The sequence below is a fragment of the Camellia sinensis genome, chromosome 2 (assembly GCF_055761805.1).
Source record: "Camellia sinensis isolate YWXY chromosome 2, ASM5576180v1, whole genome shotgun sequence".
NCBI lineage: Eukaryota > Viridiplantae > Streptophyta > Magnoliopsida > Ericales > Theaceae > Camellia > Camellia sinensis.
The window spans coordinates 104,200,424-104,222,788 of record NC_138962.1 but is presented as its reverse complement, the minus strand read 5'-3'; the positions used below and the strand labels follow the sequence as shown (position 1 = coordinate 104,222,788).

General features: G+C 41.8%; 1 protein-coding gene across 1 annotated transcript; it reads right to left on the bottom strand.

Annotated features, from left to right (window-relative positions):
* Positions 1-2,679: 2,679 nt before the first annotated feature.
* LOC145816802 (uncharacterized) lies at positions 2,680-14,153 on the bottom strand. Its single transcript, XM_082912720.1, has 3 exons — positions 13,916-14,153; positions 13,393-13,806; positions 2,680-2,852 (listed from the first exon to the last, which is right to left on the bottom strand). The coding sequence occupies exons 1-3, from the start codon at positions 14,151-14,153 to the stop codon at positions 2,680-2,682; spliced, it is 825 nt and encodes a 274-aa protein (XP_082768846.1).
* Between the last annotated feature and the right edge of the window lie 8,212 nt (positions 14,154-22,365).

The following is a 22,365-nucleotide window of genomic DNA, read 5'->3' as shown; positions in this document are numbered from 1 at the left end:
TTGCTTTGAAAAGTTAGTAGGTATGTTTTATTTGAAGGGTATTGAAACAGGGAAAGGGTATGTTTTGTTTGTTTTGTTTTCTTCTTTTGATAAATAGTTTTCTTTTGTTTCTTTTTTTTTTTATTTGGGTGGTTTTTGTTTTTTTGTTTTCTTGGTATGTATATTTGTGTGTGTGGATGGGTGTGAGGTGGGAGTTGTTGACAATAAGCAGAGTTTTTCAAGTTATAATTAATGGTGAAATCTTGCTTCTGCTTTTTTTTTGTTGATCAACGTGAAATCTTGCTTTCTTTCAAAGCCCTTGATGGGATGCTCTAAGCTGCCGGAATGTGGATGAGTTGGATGGTTATGTAGGACTAACTTTATGAGTGATATGTAATATGTGGATATTGCTGCTCATATACCAATCTATGTGTGTTCCACCAAATATATTTTTACATTTTCTATGTTCTCTTAGGTGTAGAGCTGAAGTATACAATCCCACCCCTATTTTTGTTCTTATATAAAGCTAGCCATAATTTTTTTGTTACCTACAGAGGCCAATAATAAAAAAAGAAATTTGTTTGCTTGTTTGTTCTATTAGAATATAATTTGCTTCTTTGAAATTTGAACCATTGTATTTGCAAATAATTTATTTTTTTCAATAGAAAGCACATCCTCATGTTGCAGAAAGAATGCCCTCCGTACCAGAAAATGTTTCTGATCATTTGCAAACCAAAATATTGCTGATTCTATTTAGGTTCAATATTTAATACATGTCAGCTCCCAATGAAAAGTGAATTAGTTATGTTTTTGTGGCTCATCAAGTTCTTGAAGACGTATCCTATTTTTCAAATGATTAACATTTACAAAGTGATTTATATCTTAATATGTTTGACAATGATCTGAAATTCAATTTTCTTTAACTTATTAGGTTGTGGATAAGGTTGGGATGACACCATCTCATGTTTATGATGATTTCCCTTCTGGCATAGGAAGTTTTTGCGGATGCTTGCGACTTTGCATGAGAAAAGATGGTAGTGAAGGCAGAGACACTCATGAAGGGATTTGAATACTTGAAAAAACATACCTTTTTCCATTAGAGGACGGAAAATACCAGAAATGAACAAGGAAACAAGAAAAAAAGAAAAGAAGAAAAGGAGGAAGTAGAGATGTGAGAAAATGTACAAAGTTGTTTTTTGGCTGTTCAAAATGCTGCCTTCCGCTTTTGTTTTTTTTCTGTACTTTTATTCACATACTTGTGAACTTCACCACTGGTCTTCCAGTTCAAATTGTGAAGTACCAATTGGCACCCATGATCTTAGGAAAGCATAAATTACTGTGAACCTTGGTTTGTCATGCTTCTCTACTTGTTTTGAGGTGATCAAACATATAAAAGAGTGTTCCATTTCAATTCTTTTTCCAATAAAATTTGGGTGCATCCGTCTAATTGTTGTCCACTTGAATCTTCATACAATCCAAAATGACACAATGATATTAAATTTTCTGAATTTTACCCCACCCATATTTTCTATCATTTTGTGTCTTGTCGGAGTATTGAAGTATTTGTGTCATTTTGGACCAAATTTATACAAATTTAAAAATTAAAGTGCAAAATTGGCATAAGAGGCCCTGCTAATGAAATGACACAAATTTATACAAATTTTAAAATTAAAGTGCAAAATTGGCATAAGAGGCCTTGCTAATGTAATTGCCCCCCCCCCCCCCCCAAAAAAAAAAAAAAAGAACTAACGACATATATAGCATTCTTTTCCATTCAACAACTGCATAGTAGGTTGTTTAATATTTTTTTCACCTCTTATTTTGAACAAGCAAATTGTAAGTTAGAAAAGAACTTACAAGTTCGCACAATGCTATAAATGGGTTAGCACATATTCTGGTTATGTGCAAAGAACAACACATTTGTCAGCCTCACAAGTAAATTGTAAATCAGAAAAGACTTGTATAGGTTCTCTCCTCTGTCTTTAGTTTCCTCCTCACAAGTTAGATTTGATATTTCCTTTTTTTTTTTGTTTGTTTGTTTTCCCCAGTGGATTCATGTTGTGCTTCTTTGCCTCACTTTCCTTCAGAAGGGGTTGGTATGTTAAGATTAATTGTTTGGGCAGTTGAAAGGCAGTAAGGATATTCATTTTGATTTAGCTCCATGGATGTATGACATCTACTTCCTAGCTAAGTTATTTTAGCTTTGCAGCTTTACTATGGCAAACAAGAGCTTCTTCTCTCAAGCTAAGCTCCATCTGGTTTTGCAGCTTCATCTAGAATTCAATCAGCTAGCTCCTCTATTTCTGAGATGTTCAGTCTTTTTGCTATTCTACTAGTTGTAGCCTTCGTAGCTCTTGTGTTTTTCAAGTTTTTGTTCTAAGCTCTATTTTCCTGTTTTGTTTGTAATGTTTAATCTAGTATGGTCAGATTAAACTCTTGTATTTTGTCTCTTGTATTAATGAAGTTCTTGAAATGGAATGGACTAATTGTGACATTCTTATGGTTCATTAACCATGTTAGTTATCACAACAATATTGTCAAAAAGGGTTCTCACAAGGAAATTAGAAAATTTGGAAAATTTTATTTATAACACCATTCATGCATCTCATACCTACATGGAATACTGTAATTCTTTTTACCACATGAAATTCTGATTTATTCCAATAATTTGGCATCCCATTGATATATGGAGATGAGAGATCAACAATTGAAAGCACAAAAACATTGCCTCGGAACCAGGGGTGCAGTGAAATCATCGCACTGCCCTTCTCCATTGAACTGGTTTTTGCAGTCATCCCTGCAACGGTCTTCACCCTTGCAGTTCCAAGTTTTGTGACATTCTCTTGCTTTCACCATGATCACCATCTTTTCATCTGTATAGATTTACAAATGTGAGAGATTAACGGAAAGTCACATATAAAAGTGAGAACACAAATAAAGTGTGTTGAGTGAATTGTCTAGTAGTGGTGTAGGTCTGTGTATTCAACGTAGACTCTAAGATACTAGTGTGGTGTGAATGTTGGTAAAGTTGGTGTTTGCTTGTGTATGACATGAGCGCTAGGTAGTGTGAGAACACAAATTGTGTATCAGGATTTATGTGTGCTATTGTGTACAAGTCTCTTGTGTATTGGTGGATTTGTTAATTAAAAAAAGTTATTTGTTGATTCAAATTCAACAACAAACCACCAGTAAAGAATAAGCTAAACTCGTTCTCAAAAATGAATTAAAGATGAACAAGGTTTTTAAATTGAAATAAGAAGGCTTACTAGCAAGGGTTTGAATTTATTACAGTTGCAGCTAGCTTCTAATTAAAATGCATGCATGTGTGTGGAAACCATCATGTTCATTATTATTGCCTACTTAATTAGCAAATGAGGATTTCTTTCTTTCTCTCTGTTATTTTTTATTTTTATTTTTTCAACAGGTAGGAGACTAACAAATATGAGGAATATTATATCACCCTAGACAATTAAAGTCCAACAATGCCCAAAATTCACCCTAAGCAATAGCCCAACAACCACTCGAAGAAAGATTCAATAACAACAATTCCCTATTAATGGAGGAGAAATAGACACTCTCAAATGATATCAAACTCCTCTCCTTAAGAGTTGAACCCACAATTTCATACCACAAAGTGGTACTATACAACTGTTGGGACAAAATGCATGTGCAACTGAAAGATTAAAAATTGAACAACAGAAGTGGTGCCAATATGAAAATGAAATTGTTGAATAGAATTTCTTTTACCCAAATTATCCAAAGAAAAATCAATTTTGACTTTCTAAACAATTTTTTTGTCATCAGATTAATAGAAAGGTAACTGTGGAAATTTATTAGCACAACTGTTTTAATTTTTAGAAAAAATTTAAATTGCATCTCATTCTAATGATTACCCCTAAAAATTTAAATTGCATCTCATTCTAATGATTACCCCAACCAGCCGTTTAAAAAATTATTTGCACACCCATGGGTGTGCCCAAAAACTAGTGTTGTTTAAGAATCCATTGCTCTAACATTCATTTTGCCCTTAATATTGAGAAAATAAAAAGTAGATTTTAATAGCAACATTCATGTAATAACTATTTTTTGGAGAAAATTTCAATGAATAAAAAGCTTTTGTGGTCTTGATTTGAGTTTTAACTCCACAGCCAGCGGCTGCCACAAGAAATGTTGATGACCAGGTAATGACTTAACACCATTACATGTTCAAAAATAAATAGTATGGATAGAACCAAAAATGTTTGTGACGACCCAACATTTTCAGCTTTGATGCTTTTTTTGAGAGCTGTTATTTTATTTTATTTTTGAAAATTCACATGAGTTGAGATTTAATGTTTATTATTGATTATTATATTTTGGATGTTTTTAAAAATCAAATGAGTTATATTTTTTTTGACATTGATATTTATTAGAGTGTAACTACTGATATTTTATTCTTCACAAATAAATATAATTCATCTGCAATATATTTAGTGTCTTTAAGATATCAATTCTAAATATACCCACATTGATGTGGCAAGTAGTTGTACCTTCTTATTTTTTAATAATCAAGTGTCCGAACATGAGAGCATAAACTTAACTACCAAGCAACTTCATAGGGTGACTCAAACTAATTTGTTGATTTATCAACAAATCAATAGATGATGTGTAATGATACACTTCATTGCACGTAAATTTATGTAAGAGGGGCTAATTTGAGCCCACTAAATTATTTAGGCCCAATAGCCCAAGATTAGTGGGCCCAAATTTATCGCAAGTTCAAGACTGGCGGGACCAGATTTATCACCATCAAAAGGGCTAAATGGCTCTAAGCCTCGAAAGGGTTCGGATCCACGAACCTAGAGACTTACTCAGGCCCGGACTCGAAAGGGTATTAGGCAAGCCTAGAGATCCGAGGCACTCGGACTCGAAAGGGTTCGGATCCACGAACCTAGAGGTCCGAAATACTTGGCTTCGAACGGATTCAGACGCAATCTAGAAGTCGCTCCGTTAATGAGTCCCAGAACACTTGCGGGCTCGGAGCTTTCCGGGATCTACGCACCAGAACCATGGGCGTAATGGAGTTCGAACAAAGGACCCGATCCTGAGGACGGTGAGTGGAGACAAATTCACTCTTCGGTTAAACTAGCCTATACCCGGGTCGAGGTGGCACGACCCCGGGGGGGTCCATGAGACTCGGCAATATTTTGCTGCAGGACGTCCTCTGGGACTACCCCTGACCCTTTGGGATGATTGGGGATCATTGGTTAGGTGTGGCTAAGAAGAAGGGTTCGCCGAGGGAATGATCTCCTCTTCGGGGTTTTCTCATCCTCGGAGAAGTCACCTCCTCGGAGAGGTCACTTCCTCGGACAAGGTGGTTAGAGAGAATATCCCCCATGTGCCTTGCACATGGGCTCCATCCTACATCATGAGGTGCCTATAAATAGCACCCACCCATAGCTTTACAAGGGATGGATTTTGGAGATTTTTTAACTCTTGGGAAAGAACTAATTTCCCTTCTCCATTATCAACCTTGAGAGTGAAAGTGGGAGATCAATGGGAGAGCCTTGCCATTATTCTATTCTCTAGCCATTTTGCCTTCTTTTTCACCCAATCTCTTATCTCCATCATCTCCTTGGTTGTTGTGTTCCTAAGTTGAGATTATTGAAGAATCTAAGCCTCTCATCATATTCTAGAGAATTCGAAGTTGTTCTTCAAGGATCTTTGAAGATCTTCGAATTTTCCAACTCCTTTCTTGAACCCTCTCCTACATTTTGGCGACTCCACTGGAGAGGCGGATTGGTTAATGGTCTCAACGAGATCTGGAATCCACACAACTCCAACAAGAATGGCGGGAGAAGATGAAGTTCACCAACAAGGATCCTCTAATGGTGGTGATGACAGAACCATGACTTCAGATCAACCACTTTTACTTGAAGCCATTCAAGGACTTCAAAATACTCAACAAGAGATTCTTACCACTCTTCAGAATCTCACTCACACCATGATGGTGATGAGTTCTAACTTTGCACCGGCGCCAAACGGAAATCAAACTGTTGGTGGAGTTATTCCCGCCGGAACGCAAAATCAAATCCAAGGAGAAGTAGGCCCCAATCAGCCTGTGGCTCATGGCAACACAGCCACAGTAACACATGCTCAAACCACAGTAGGCGGCAGCAGTTTGCCCATGCCCGGGCTCCATGGCGTTCCGAGCCAAGATCCAATGGTGACTAGGGGAGTTTCTGGTGTAATGAACGGCACTCCAACGACTGCTGGTGTCCAGGAAAACATAAGGAGCATGATGGCGCAAAAGGGAGCTATGCCCGTACCTAATCTTGTTACGCCACCAGTGAATGTTACCCAAGCACCAAGCGGGCCTCCTTTGGTGCCGACAACAAATCTGCAAGCACAACCCGGTATAGCGGCGCCGTGCGGTGGACTCTATGGGCCTCAATTCAATATCCCATCACCAACTGGCTTGTCTATAGGCGCTGATGGCCAGTATCGTCAAATGTCCTCACCAATGATGAATTCGCAGCACCAGAATGGCCAAGACGCCCCTAGCTCAGTCTTCGGGTACATAAGCCAAGTCCCAGGAATACCACCATCAAACTCTCTCCCTCAACAGTTTCTCACTCTCGCCGATGTGCAGGCCATGTTCGATCTCGAACGGGGCAAGAGGACCTTACCCTCTTTGCCTGATCCAGACGTCAAGCCGCCTTACCCCATTGAGATGCTGAGCTATCCATACCCTGAGGGGTATACAGTGCCGAAGTTCATCAAGTTCGACGGCAAACAAGGAAATGCCCGAGAACATGTTGTGCGATTCATCGAGACTCTAGGTATTCATGGTTCAAACCACGTCCTCCGACTGAGAGAATTCTCTAAGTCCCTCACCGACCGAGCATATAGTTGGTATGTTAATTTGGCCCCAAACTCTGTCCGAAGTTGGGAGGAAATGGTTAACAAATTCCACTCCAAGTTCTTTCAAGTGGCGGAGAAGGTGACCACACTTACATTGTGTAAAGAGAAGCAACAAGAAAGTGAAGACATCCTTGACTACGTCAAAAGGTTTCAGGACAAGGCCGTGGATTGTCATGAAGCAGTTGAGGAGAGTTATCTGGTTCAAATTTGTCTAGAAGGGGCATTGAGCAGGTACAAAATGTTTCTAGTTAACCACAAGCTACCCACCTTCTCGGCATTAATAGAAGCAGCTCGGAACATTAGTATCCCTCAGGCGCAGGAGTCCGGATTTAAAGCCAGTTACAAGACTAGTTTCAAGTCATCTCGTGGACCTATCGTTGCTGCTGCCTCTGCCCCGGATACCCGAAATTCACAAGGAGGAGGTCATAGGGGCCAGAAAAGAAAGCAATATAATGGTGAAAAGGGGAATGTTTCTTATCCATGTGGAATCGAGGAAGTGAAAGCTCTAGTTAAGGAATGGGTGGCTGACGGAGAGCTAAAATTGCCTTATGTTGAAGAAATGCCATCAAAAAAGGACCGTGAGAGCCCTGAATTTTGTGTCTACCATCGTACATTGAAACATCCGACAGAGAAGTGTTAGACTCTCAGGAAAATCTTCAGAGATAAAGTCGAGGCAGACGAATTGAGGTTCAAAAAGCGAGGGACTCAAGACATCCGAGAACAACCGTATCCTCAACACCGAGACAAGGGCAAGAATGTTGCTATGATAGCTTATGAAGGCCCAATGATCGAGGCTATCGCTAATCTCGATGACGATGACTGTTATCTGGACGACATCCTCGAGCCAGAGGGTGAGCAAGTTTACTATGGAAGTGCTCTCGATCCAGAGGGCAGAACATTTATGACTCATGGCGAAGATCCCTTTGATCCAGAAGGAGGAGAAGAATACTATGGAAGAGGAGGACACCATGTTTATGTGGCATCTTATTTTGAGGAGACCGAGGAGATGGTTAACTACGAGCCTCCAAGAGTGGAAAAAGATCCGAATCACTATGCCAAAACCCTGCAAGACTGTGTAAAGTTCAAGCAGTTCTTTGACCAGCTTGGACTTTCCAGGGAGGCAAGAACGGAAATCACCAAGTCTATCATTAATATAGCCGAGGCACACCATGAGGAATGCATGTCGACTGAGGGGTCTATCCCGAGGAAGGCAAAAGAGCAATCTAGTGCCATTACTTTCTCCGAGGCTGATCGAAAGTATCCTTTTTCTCACAATCGCCCGCTTTATGTGACTGTTTTTATTAACGGGGTTGAGTTCAAAAGGGCCTTTCTAGATAGTGGAGCCTCTATCAACATTATGACTCGCGCTACTCTAGAAAAAGCCGGAATCTCTGAAGAACGCATTGTGAAGCAGCCGATAGTCATCACTGGCTTCGGTGGAGAAAGGAGAGTTACTATCGGATGCGTAATAGTTGATTTAGCCGTTGGAGAGATTCGCTCGGCCACCAAGTTCCATATTATCGATTCTGAGGCAAATTATCACATCATTCTAGGGAGGACCTGGATGCATAGATATGGGGCTGTACCATCAAGTTATCATCAGTGTGTTAAGGCTAAATAGGGAAAGAAGACGGTGACAATTCAGGCTACAGAAAGGCCGTTCGAGATCCATGAAGCTCATTATTCTGATGCCATCTACTTCACCGAACTGGCTGTCGAAGAAGTTCCCACCACCTCTAAGCCTCGAGGGGTCAAAATTCCTCGTTGGGAGGATATCAAAGATGACAAGGAGCCAATGACAGAATCAAGTAAGCGGGCGATCTCTAGACCAGAAAGTCCGCCTATTCCTCGGAAGGTGATGAAAGTTCGAGAAGGAGGCAAGATGGTGTATTATTTATGAAGGTGCGGGGAGTCGGTTTCTTCAGTCACCGACTCCGAGTCAAAAGAAAAGCCTCCTGACAATGATATAGTAATAAAGCCTGAAGTGGCTCCAGAATGTATGCAAGATGGGCCGAAGCCTCAGCCTGAACAACTTATCGAAATAGATCTGAGTGATGGACAAGATGCACCGAGGCCGGTATTCGTAAGTTCGAGCCTTAGCCCAGAAAAGCGGGAACAGTTGTTAAAGTTGATAAGCCGATACTCAGATGTGTTTGCTTGGTCATATAAGGAAATGCCCGGACTATATCCTGACCTAGTCTCCCACTATCTTGATGTGTACCCAAACTCCAAGCCAATTAAGCAAGCTGCTCGAAAATATCATCCAGATCTCGAAGAGAAGATTAAGGAGGAGATTGAAAAACTTCAACAGGCTGGTTTCATCCGGCCAATACAGTACCCCACGTGGTTAGCAAACATCGTGCCAGTAAAGAAGAAGAATGGCCAAATCAGAGTATGTGTAGACTTTCGAGATTTGAACAAATCTTGCCCGAAGGATGAATTCCCTCTTCCTCACATCGACACCCTCGTGGATACTACCTCGGGACACCAGATGTTCTCATTCATGGATGGATTCAGTGGATACAATCAGATTAAGATGGCTGAAGAGGACGCAGAAAAGACTGCTTTTAGAACACCTCTCGGAAACTTCTTCTATACAGTCATGCCTTTCGGACTCAAGAATGCCGGTGCAACTTACCAAAGGGCTATGACTGAAATCTTTCATGACATGATCCATCATGAGATGGAAGATTATGTTGATGATCTAGTGGTGAAATCCAACAAAGAAGAAGACCATCTCCGAGACCTTGAGAAGGTATTCAAGAGGTGCCAGAAATTCAAAATGAGGATGAATCCTCTCAAATGTGCTTTTGGGGTGACGGCCGGGAAGTTCCTCGGGTTTCTTGTACATAGGCATGGTATCGAGGCAGATGAAAACAAGGTCAAATCTATCAGAGCAATGCCTCCCCCGCATTCTCAGAAGGAGTTAAAGAAGTTCCTCGGGAAGGTGTCTTATATTCGGAGGTTTATCCCAGCACTGGCAGAGATCTCTGCGCCTTTCGGCTCTTTGTTAAAAGGAGATGCCAAGTTCGAGTGGAACCAAGAGCACCAAAAGGCCTTTGAGAGAATCAAGGCAGCCTTGACCTCGCCTCAGACCATGATAGCCCCGCAGCCCGGGGTGCCTCTAATGTTGTACCTAACTTCAACCCCCAAGTCCATAGGGGCATTATTGGTCCAAGATGTAGATGGAGTAGAACGCCCAGTGTATTACATCAGTCGGAAGATTCGAGGAGCAGAAGTCCGATATACTCCAGTAGAGAGACATTGTTTAGCTTTGGTATTCACTGCCTAAAAGCTCAGACATTACTTCCTAGCACATCAGATTCAGATTGTTACTAGAAGTGATCCAATCCGATACCTCCTCAGCAAGCCTGCTCTAACCGGGAAGGTGGCAAGATGGTTGTTAGCACTAGGTGAATTCGAGATCACATGTGTAGCCCCCAAGGCGATCAAAAGCCAAGCCTTAGCTGATCTCCTTGCCCAATTTCCAAGTGGTGACTATGAACCAGTGAATGAAGAATTAAGAGGAGAGGTGCACGCAGTTATGGCTTCCGAGGAAAGCTTCTGGACATTGAGCTTTGACGGAGCAGCAGCCGGAGGGAAGGGAGGAACCGGGATAGTCCTTACAAGCAAAAGTGGGGAAAAGTTATATTTGTCTTATAAACTGGATTTCCATTGTTCGAATAACGAAGCCGAGTATGAGGCTCTTATTTTAGGCTTGATAGTAGCTGAGAAGCACAGTATCAAGAAGATTCGGATCCGGGGGGACTCAAAGCTGATAGTGAAGCAAGTTTCAGGACAGTTCGTCTTAAAGGAGCCTGCCTTGGCCACATATCGAACAACAGTCCAAAGGCTTCTTGACAAATTTCAGAAGGTCGAAATAGAGCATGTGCCTCGCTCCGACAACAAGTTTTCAGATGCCCTCGCAAAATTAGGGGCAAGAGTTGACATTCCAGAGGAAGAGGCAACAATTGTTATCAAGAAGAGAACAGAACCTTCAATAATACCCGAAGACAAAGGCCTTCCGGAGGACTGGAGAGGAGAAGTCCTCGAACAACTCAGAAGCAAAGTTGGAAAACTGACTATGGCCAAGCTTGCCCAATTCACAATTATTCAAGGTGAACTTTACTTCCGAGGAGGTACCGGATTCCTAGCCCGGTGTATTGGCCAACAAGAAGCAAGCTTCCGACTACAACAGATCCATGAAAAGTCTTGCGAGGATGAAGATATCAGTCTGTATAGAAGAATCCAAAGACAAGGTTATTATTGGCCCGAGATGGAGAAGGACTCGAATCAATTACAGAAGGAATGCCCCAAGTGTCAGTCATACATCCGGGAGGATGAGAGTTGCTTTGAAATTGATACCCCTGACTGGAGGCAAGTCTACATTGACTATCTCAAAGAGGGAACACTACCTGAGAGCCCGAGGGACATTGCACACCTCAAGAGGAGAGCGAGGCGGTACTTTCTTGATCAGGACAAGCTGTATAGAAGAAGTATTGAGGGCACTCCCCTGAGATGTCTCTCCAAGGAAGAGTCAGATCTAGTCCTCGGAAGAGCCCACGAGATTGAACATCAAGGAGGGGCTCGGCTGTTCGAGCAACTTATACACCTTGGGTATTACTGGCCGACCATGGAGTCAGATGCATCCCATCACGTGAAGAGGTGCCAGACTTGTCAGAAACACGAAAATTTGATCCATGCTCCAGCTGTAGACCTGCATAGTATCCGAACGCCATGGCCATTCCATACCTGGGCTTTTGATCTGATAGGGCCCATCTCCACATCTTCTAAGGGGTACAAGTGGATTCTCGCAGCCACAGAATTGAGTACAAAGTGGGTCGAAGCAATTCCTCTGAAGAACGCTACGGGGCCTGCAGTTACGAACTTCATCAAGGAGAATATCATTTGCCGATTTGGAGTACCAAACACCATCCTCTCGGATAACGGCACTCCCTTCATAAACAAATATGTGAAGAGCCTCCTAGAGACTTACCAAGTGAAGCATCACAAATCCACACCCTACTATCCAAAAGGGAACGGGCAGGCGGAAGCCACAAACAAGACACTGATAAGGATTCTGAGCAAAATGATGGATGAGTTTGGGGGGACTTGGTCCGAACAGTTGATAGTAGCCCTATGGGCGTATCGCACTTCGAAGAGAAAGCCAACTCAAGCAACTCCTTACTCCCTTGTGTATGGGTCCGAGGCAGTGTTACCTATAGAGTTGGAAACGCCATCTGCTCGAATGGCTCTCGCCTCGGGGATGGTATTGGAGCCTCGAACCACCAGATTGGAAGCATTAGAGGAAAAGCATGACAGAGCTGCAAAAGTCATGGAAAGGTATCATGAGTCCATCGCCCGAGCCTATAACCAGACTGTGGTACCAAGGAAGTTTGAAGAAGGTGATCTAGTATGGAAGATTGTAGACCCAATCATGCGAGGACAGCCTTTACCCAAGTTTTCTCCAAAATGGGAAGGGCCCTACAAGGTGGTTCAGGCAAGCTCAAGCGGGTACTACAAACTTGTAAGGGTTGAAGACGGCTTCCGAACTGGCCCGCTCAATGCAAAGTTTATCAAGCATTACTACCTATAGTTGGACTCATCTATGATGAAATTCATTTTCACTTCCTTACTTTGTCTAAAGTTGTATTTCCCTTACGTTATGAAGAAGCTGGTTTTCTCTATGGTGCATGTTTTATCCCATCACTTACAATGAATCTATTATACTTTTGTCAAGAAAGTTGAAGAACTAATGAGAATATTTCAGCTTTTATATGTGCATATGATTGTTCTTTCCATTGTATCATTCGAAATAAATATTTTATCAAGTAGAATGAGAAAACAATGCGAAAATATCCAAACAACAAAAATTTTGTCATTTCATTGCATTGTCCTAGATAAAACATTTTTATCGAAAGGGGCAAGAAAGTAATGATAAAAAAAAAACTCAATCTTTCCTAAAGACACCCTCGAAGAAGCTGCCCGTCATATCTACATCTGGAGGACAAACAGTAGAGTGTGCCTCTAAAGTCTTCAAGGCCCGAGCATAACCCGACTCAAGTTCACGAAGAGTTGCCTTTATCTCATCTATAGAGGTGCGATAAGAGGCAAGCACAGACATAAGTTCCAGCTGATGACTGGCGTTCGAAGCTATATCCAGGCGCTTCCGAAGCCATGATAAGTCCACTTGGTGACGCTCCATGTCAGAGATCCCCTGATACGCCGTCTCGACTACTTTCCCATTAAGGTCACACAACCGTTGCCTGTCCAAGCTATATAAGATAGTGGCAAAAGACTCGAGAAGAGCAGTCTGAATGAGTGGACACTGGCAAGCAAATGAAGCAAAGGTCTCCGGGTAACTTGAATGCACAAGCTGTAGAACTGAAGCAAACTCAGGAGCTACCCAATAATGGAGAAATGATACTTTGCCAGAAGCTGAAGGAGGAATTGGGGCCGGAAAGCTGCTAGTCTCAGGAATCTCCCCAATGTCTATCGGGTTAGATGAACCACCCGGAGGGGTAACTCCCGGCAGAGGTCCCGAGCCTGAGAATGCTGAACGATAAGGGGAAAGACCAAAAGCATCACTATCAATGTGGAAATCACTAAGATTCAGATCCAAAATATTCGAAGGCACTGGCGATGAAGAACCTCTGGCAGTCGTCTCAAAGGCAGGTGTCCCCCCTTGAGAAGGAGAACCGTGAGGAGTTACAAAGAGAGTCGGAGTAGAGCCCGAGGCAGGTGAAGGCAGGACCCCGGTAGCAGCTAACACTGGAGCAGAGTCCGAGGCAGGTGAAGGCAGGACCCCGGTAGCAGCTAACACTGGAGCAGAGTCCGAGGCAGGTGAAGGCAGGACCCCGGTAGTAGCTAACACTGGAGCAGAGTCTGAGGTAGGTGAAGGCAAGACCCCGTTAGCAGCTAACACTGAAGAAAAGATAAGAAGGCCTTATTAGAGGTAGGGAACAGGAAAGTCATTTAAGTAAAAATTTCTCACAGATATAAGTAAATGACAAACTTCAGAAAGAAAGATTACCAGAGGGAGAATCAATATGCAAAGCAGGGGCAACTGAAGGACTCCTAGCATCAACAAAGTCACTTGGTCGTGTAGAGACCACCTGATCGATCTCAATGTCTGATGAAGCCTGAACAGTAGCAGTCATCCCTGAAGAAGGAAGGAGGGCCGAAGGATGAGAATCACCATAAGTGCCAGAGCGAGTCTCAGAGATCTCTAGCACATCCACCTCCACACCATTCCCAGAGGCGCACCTCATCTCTACATCGCTTCTAGAAGCGTGGCCCACGACATCAATTTCTGTGGCATCAGTCCCTCCAGCAATCTCAACATCAGAACGGTGAGCCCCAATAAACTCGTCACCAAGGTAGTGCTCCTCCTCAGCTACGGTAGGGCGATGACGACGCGTGCGTGGAATAAGGTCACAAAAATGATCGGAGGACTCAGCCTCATCATCATCGTCATCTATAACTGCTATACGAGGGGTGCACATCTTCACAAGTCTTGCAGACAAAGGGAGGGTGTCGTCCAAGTCTGAGTCCGGCCTGGGGGAGGCAGCATGGCCAGGAGCCACGGTACCGAGAACGTCAACAACCGCAGGATCCTACACAACATGGGCAAATAAAAGTTTTCATTTTAGAAGGTATAGTCGCAAGAAGGAAAGTAGCTTCAAATCAAGAATTTCGGGTACCTCATGAAGCCTTTTGGAAAGGCGAGGAGCGGAAGGACTGGCGTCAGAAGTCCTCTTGTGAGCCATCTTCTTAAGGTGGGTCGTCCGAGGACCAGAGGCCTTATTCAAAGGGACTGGCTCTGGAGAAGTAATTGCTAAGCTAGAAGCAGATGCCCGAGCAGAAGGGTCAGTTGGAGCAGATGAAGTGAAGAAACCCTCGTACATGTGGTCAGATTTTCGGCTCTCGGGTAGCCGAAGAGAAGAATCCTTCTTATAAATCGGCGGAGGCAAACATACGGTCGGTCTGCTCTGGACAAATGCAATAAACGCATCGATATTCTTCTGCCAATACCGCCTGAAAAAGGGGGTGAAACCCCCTACTCGGCTCAAGCCTGGCATCGTCAAAGAGCCGGATATGGGAAGCACGGTGTGTACAAGCCGGCGACTGAAGCGCCCGTAGCTCTCTCAAAATGATAATAAATGAGGTGCTGGCCCCGGGGCACATTGATCAAACCCGAATTGACATGCTACACGGTCAGGCCTATAAACGGCCCTATCAACGCCTTCCTCATGCCACACCGGTAATGAACTCGGACGGATCATAACCAGCATATCAACAAAGGGTGCAGGGATGTTCTTCGGCAAAGGAAAGGACACCGAGCGGGAGGAACCATGATAGATAAGCGGTGTGGCCACACCTACAGGTGGGCATACATACGGCCGTGCCACAAAGCGTCGGGGATCATCCACCAGAGTATTCAAGGATAAGGTGGAAATGGTACGTGACCAACGTGTAATCAACGGCTGGCAAGACTTCGCTTTCTCAAATGTCCGAGACCCATCAGTATCGAGCACGGGGATGCCATCTTTATCCACTATCTCCCGAAGAACCTCCGCCTCGAATACAGTCGGAGCAGGGGCAAATTTTGGGAACCTCTCGAAGAAGAAACAAAGTAGGAACTGGCTGTGAATGAAGGAGACAGGCTCATATCGACCCACGGAGCGAACCATATCTCGATGTAGTAGATCCAGCCGATAATAGAGATTCCCAAGAAATAGGGGAGCCAAAGGGATCCGATCTCCTCTAAAGAGCCTGACTGCCAAGGGGAAGACGAAAGGATTGAGGGAATCCGGAGGTGTGCTCGGAAGAATGAAGAATGAAAGGAAGCAAGCCAGAAATCCCAAGAAATAGAGCCTGGAGCCATACATCGGACCGGCTTCATACTCTCGAGAGTCAGGGTCAGCATCTCTGGCCAAAGGCTGAAGATCCTTGAAGAAGTGACGGATCCATGCAGTATAGGAGGCACGGTCCGTCCTTACTCGACTAGTCCTCCTCGCTGAACCATCAAAAACAGAACTCCACCGACCACAAGTTTGAAGATTTAGCTTCAGAGATTGGATCAAAGAATCATCTTCGAGGGGTGTCTGCTCAGGGTCGAAGGCATCAGGGCCGGTCACTTCCAGACGCAGCAACATGAACACATCCTCAAGGGTGGGCCCCATCTCGTGCTGGCCAAGTATAAAGGTGTGTGTCTCGGTGCTCCACCGAAGAGCCATGGCTTCCAGGCTAGCATTGTTGCGACGGATGGATAGAGATCTAGATATTTTCACCGAGATCAATAGCCGGGCCTCCTGAAGCCGTTGACAGAGGCTCTTGTCCGAGAGGACATCATCGACCCACTCTTGCCAACCGAAAGGAGGGTTTGAGAAGGCCTTGAACTGAGGATAACAGTATGGAAAGTCCCCCCGCTCAATCCGAAAGCGTAGCACCGAGGAAGGAGAAATGAGGGCCTCATGTCCAGAGTCAGTGTCCTCAGTGAGACATAATGGAGCCGCCTTCGGAGATAGAAGAGAAGTGGTGGAGGTAGCCGCCCGCCAGAAGGGGTCCTTCCGACCAAAATAAGGAGATTTCCTCCACTCAGATGCCGGAGGTACATCCCTCTCTTTCATGAGAGCCGGTTCCGATGACCCCGGGACAGCGGGTTTCTTTCGAGAAGACATATGGCTGAAATAACCAGTATCAATAGTAAAGAGTTGACCGTATTAAAATTCAGAATATTGTTACATGCAACATGATGGGTTTATCAACAAATTCAACTTCGGACGTCATCAACAATTCATTTTCTCGGATATTCTTCAAGCTCAACAAATTTTAATACCAATGGATGCATCATCAACATATAGATTTTCGTCTTCTATCATCAATAAGAGGTGCAATGTCATAGGTCGCTTCATGATGAAGTTCAATCGGGTCAATTTCTTAAAGTCACTATGTTCCATATTAAAGGTCCAATTTATACGGGGCTCAAAATTTGGACAGAGTGAAGTTCAATAGTAAATTTCAGGCCCGAGATCCGAAGTATATTACATTGCTTATCAGTAGCAAGATTCAATGGATCATTATGCAAATTACAAGAATGTCCTTTCCAAAGTCCATATTCATAAGTCCAGGGTTTTCTCTCTCCATGTCAAAAATGGAGCTCAAATACTAGTCAACAAGTTATATTCGGCCTTTCCCCGGTGATAAAGTTCAACAAATTATGTTCAAGCCAAGCACCTCAATAAGGTTTCAAGTGCTAGTGCATGTTTCCATATGGCCAAAATCACGGTGTTTGAGCTAAAAAAAAAAAAGAAAAAAAAGAAAAAAATATCATTGGGATTGCCACAAAAATTGAGTCCATATTCAGATTCAGTTTTTATTTATTTATTTTATTTTTATTTTCATCAGATTGCTTGAGCCCTCTACATTGCCACAAAAACATATTTATATATATTTAAATATATTTATATTCGGAAGAGGGGGTCGAATGTCATACTTACAAATTTGGGCAGTTAGAGAGGTGAAGTCCGAAGCCGATACTGGAAATTTAAGCTGAAATCAGAGAGGCTTTACAGACTGTAATCAACAAGACTGGGCTAGGCTTGGGTAAGACCACACACGTTGCGTTGAGAGGGCGAACGTGCGTGGTCAACGTCGGATAAGCTGAAGCCGGAAGCAGCAATGTGGAGCTAGGTTGGGCAAGACCACACACGTTGCGGTGAGAGGGCGAACGTGCGTGGTCGACGTCGGATAAGCTGAAGCCGGAAGCAGCGATTGATTGTGCACAAGCCAAGGCTAATGTGGGTAATCCGAGCTCTAAACAAAAAAAAAATATATATATATATATATGATAATCAATATATATATACTTGCCCACAGGTTTTCAAGTAGCAAAGTTAAAAAAAAAAAAACTGAAGCAGTCTTGTAGATTGATTAAATCTACATCAGTAGGATTAAAGCAAATACCAGCGCAGAAAACCAGCACCATGGGCAGTAAAGCAAACACCAAAGCTTAAAAAAAAAAAAATAATAATAAAAAATAAATAAATAAATAAATAAATAAAGAAGAGAACCAGCAGGTATAACACAAAACCGAGAGCTATGAGATCCGAGCTCTGGAAGATATCGCCGGACCAAGAAGACGTTGAGTTGAATGGTGTTTGGTGAGACCACGCATGCCGCGTTGAGAGGGCGGCGTGTGTGGTCGGTGCTTGGCAGTCAAGGTCACCAGCAGTGACGTGAGTGGGTGTAGCTGGACAGCCGAAGCCGGCGGCAAAATTGTAGTAGGAAGAAGACAACAGTGACTGGTGCTGGACAGTCACGGCTTACAGTAGCAATGGCGTCTCCGAGGAGTCGACGTTAGCAGTGCTTAGCAGAACTGGGCTCCGGCAGTTGCGTCGGTGGACTGAAGTGAAACACCAGTAGTGAGTAGCAGTTTGGATCGCACGCCAGCAGTAGTCGCAACGTTGGGACAAGTCGGTGGTGTTGCTCGGTGCTGTGATAGCAGTCGGTATGCAAACAGCAGTGGTCTTCAAAGCAAGAAGCAACGTTGGTTTGTTGAAGAAGAAGGCTAGCCTCTCGATCTAGAGAGAGGGAATAGGCTGAGAAAATGGTGCGGCGGCTGTGCAAAAGTTTGTGAGATTTAGGGTTTTGAGTCATCTCTTTAAATAGAATAAAAAAAAGGTGTGATATATGGAATAGGCCTCATATATTCTGAATATATATATGCATATATATAAGAAGCCAACCTATTTCCAAGCCCAAAAAAAAAAAAAAAAAAAAAAAAAAACAAAAGACAAAAAAATAAAATTTTTGCTTGTCAATTTTTTCTGTAAATTGAAGTGCGTCATCAACTTTATCCATAGGCTCTGTCGTGACAAAATGTTTTTTTTTTGGGGAACGTGATGCGAAACAGGGTCGAAGAAATGACAGTATGCATGTCTGAGAAATTTAAAATTTCTCATACACGCAAGGGACAAATGTAAGAGGGGCTAATTTGAGCCCACTAAATTATTTAGGCCCAATAGCCCAAGATTAGTGGGCCCAAATTTATCGCAAGTCCAAGACTGGCGGGACCAGATTTATCACCATCAAACGGGCTAAATGGCTCTAAGCCTCGAAAGGGTTCGGATCCACGAACCTAGAGACTTACTCAGGCCCGGACTCGAAAGGGTATTAGGCAAGCCTAGAGATCCGAGGCACTCGGACTCGAAAGGGTTCGGATCCACGAACCTAGAGGTCCGAAATACTTGGCTTCGAACGGATTCAGACGCAATCTAGAAGTCGCTCCGTTAATGAGTCCCAGAACACTTGCGGGCTCGGAGCTTTCCGGGATCTACGCACCAGAACCATGGGCGTAATGGAGTTCGAACAAAGGACCCGATCCTGAGGACGGTGAGTGGAGACAAATTCACTCTTCGGTTAAACTAGCCTATACCCGGGTCGAGGTGGCACGACCCCGGGGGGGTCCATGAGACTCGGCAATATTTTACGGCAGGACGTCCTCTGGGACTACCCCTGACCCTTTGGGATGATTGGGGATCATTGGTTAGGTGTGGCTAAGAAGAAGGGTTCGCCGAGGGAATGATCTCCTCTTCGGGGTTTTCTCATCCTCGGAGAAGTCACCTCCTCGGAGAGGTCACTTCCTCGGACAAGGTGGTTAGAGAGAATATCCCCCATGTACCTTGCACATGGGCTCCATCCTACATCATGAGGTGCCTATAAATAGCACCCACCCATAGCTTTACAAGGGATGGATTTTGGAGATTTTTTAACTCTTGGGAAAGAACTAATTTCCCTTCTCCATTATCAACCTTGAGAGTGAAAGTGGGAGATCAATGGGAGAGCCTTGCCATTATTCTATTCTCTAGCCATTTTGCCTTCTTCTTCACCCAATCTCTTATCTCCATCATCTCCTTGGTTGTTGTGTTCCTAAGTTGAGATTATTGAAGAATCTAAGCCTCTCATCATATTCTAGAGAATTCGAAGTTGTTCTTCAAGGATCTTTGAAGATCTTCGAATTTTCCAACTCCTTTCTTGAACCCTCTCCTACAATTTAATAGTGACATTTAGGTCTTGTTTGAGGATTACATATTTTAGTTGAAAAGTCAAAATGTTATTATAAGTTATCACGTCACTCTCAATTTTTCTGTATATATTTTCTTAAAAAGCTAAAAAGTTATTAAAATAACCTGTTTGGTTTTTATTTTTTGTTGGCCTAAATGAGTAAAATATTGATGCTTTATTATTATTATTATTTTTAATTTTTCTTAAAACAATGTAGTTTTGGTCTTTGAACTTGAACAATATTTTCCTACGTAGTTTTGGAGAGTCTATAAAAAATAAAAATAAAAATTAGTGAAACATTCTTCTCTAATTTTTGATAGTAGGAGAGGTCCAATATATTTTTTCTTGTTAGTTAAGATCACTCAATAATATTATTAGAGAAATTTCAAGTCGTCATAAAAAAATTTCAACTTGTCACAAAGAAATTTAACTGAAATTTCTCTGTAAAATTTTTTTGTGAAGAACTGAAATTTCTCTATTTCAAATTTTTTTTGTAAAAATGTTAAGGGACCCCATCTACTATGAAAATGTTGCATGTCCTTTATTTTATAAAATCTTAATATGAAAAATCTTAAACTAAAATTCCAAAAAACAATTCCAAAGTATATAGCAAATGACTTAGGAATTTTATGTATTTATTTATGGATAATAAAATATAGATAGCTATACTCTAACAAATATCAATGTCAAAAACAATATAATTAGTTTCATTTGATTTTTTAAAAACACCAAAAATATAGCTGCACATTAAATCTCGATTCATGTGAATTTATAAAATAAAATAAAAGAGAAGATATTGTATCGTTTTACCCGCATACCACAACTTGCTATGCAACAGGTACCCCTTATACGAAGGGGACATAAAAAGGAGAAATGAAAGTGATAAACCAGATATAAATACCAGAGATGAAGACTAGGAGAGAGAGCAGAAAGCACCAGGCAAAGAGTTTTCCCATGTTTTTGGATAATCAAACAATTGGTTTTCTTGCTCTTTTTTATAGTCTCAAGGAGTCATTTTTAATCCATTTAAAAAAAAAACTACAAATTACACTTTATACCCCTATACTTTGCACCAAATCACATTTTGGCCCCTATGTATGAAACTATGATAGTCAACCCCCTATATTTCTGGTCAAATCTCACTTTGGTCCCTATAAATGAAATCGTGACAGTCAACCTCCTGCACTTTTACTCAAATCTCACTTTGATCTCTACACAAGTGTCAATGACTCTTTTCTATTACTTCATTTTTAAATTTTTAACAAAATTAGTCATGTGACAAAAAAGTGGCTACAAAATAAGGGTAAGAGAGGAGAATCATCTGTGTTTTTCACCAATACACTGTCTTACATGATAAACACATAAGAGTTATATAATACTATATATATATAATTATATGGTAAAAATTAGGACGAAAATGCAAGAAAGTAGAGTTTTTGAAATAAATAAATAAAAAATACGACAAAGAAATCAAAGAGAAAGAAAAATGAATAGACAGAAGACTGTGTCACCATAAAAAATAGAGTTTTGTGATTCTAATTTATGCTAGTTCATTTTTTTAATTGTTCACAATCTGTGTTTTGTTTTAACTTAATACAGTCATATTTTGATGTAAATTTTGAAATAAAGTGTGTATTGGTAGAAAATGTAGATGATTTTTCTTTTTTATCCTCATGTCGTAGTCACATTCTTATCATATGACTAGATTCTATTAAAAATTTAAACAATTGAGTAACAAAAAGTGGACATTAGCATGTATGTAGAGACCAAAGCTAGATTTGACCAAAAGTACATGGGTTGATTATTACAATTTCATGTGTAGGAACCAAAGTATAATTTGACCAAAAGTGTAAGAGGTTGACTGTTATGATTTCATGTGTAGGGGCTAAAGTGAAATTTGGTGCAAAGTGTAATTTATCCTAAGTAATTATAATTGCTCTTAATTGCACTTTAGGTGCAAAGGTGGTCAACATATGTAAACCGTTTTAAAGCAAGTATTAATCGGTAGCAAATTTATCTTCAAAAAAATCTCAGTCATTCATTAATATGGGATTTACGTGGGCTTCACACTAATGAACTATTGAGATTAATTTGTGATAGGGCCACGTCAATGTTGGTGAGGTACAAAATAATTGCTCTCAAGGAAAAATTATTTCATACCTTATGTGACAATGTCACAAATCAATCTCAACCATTTATTGGTGTAGGATTTACGTGGATCCCACATCAATGCCTTTAGTGCATTGAATAATTGCCCTCAAAGAAAAATTATGAGTGATGCTAGACACCCCAAATAATCTATCAAACGTTTTACCAAACCTCTTACATGGGTGTGAGACCTACACACATGTGAGTTTGTGGGTCCCACATTTAGGGGTTGTTTGGGATGACCTAAATAAGTGTACTTTTTGTCTT

Excerpts from the sequence above, each read along its gene's own strand:
- LOC145816802 (XM_082912720.1), bottom strand. The coding sequence starts at position 14,153 with ATGAGGTGCGCCTCTGGGAATGGTGTGGAGGTGGATGTGCTAGAGATC. Across the intron at positions 13,807-13,915 it reads GCATATTGATTCTCCCTCTG|TGTTAGCTGCTAACGGGGTC; the intron begins GTAATCTTTCTT and ends TCTTTTCTTCAG. Across the intron at positions 2,853-13,392 it reads GGGAGTTACCCCTCCGGGTG|ATGAAAAGATGGTGATCATG; the intron begins GTTCATCTAACC and ends AAATCTATACAG.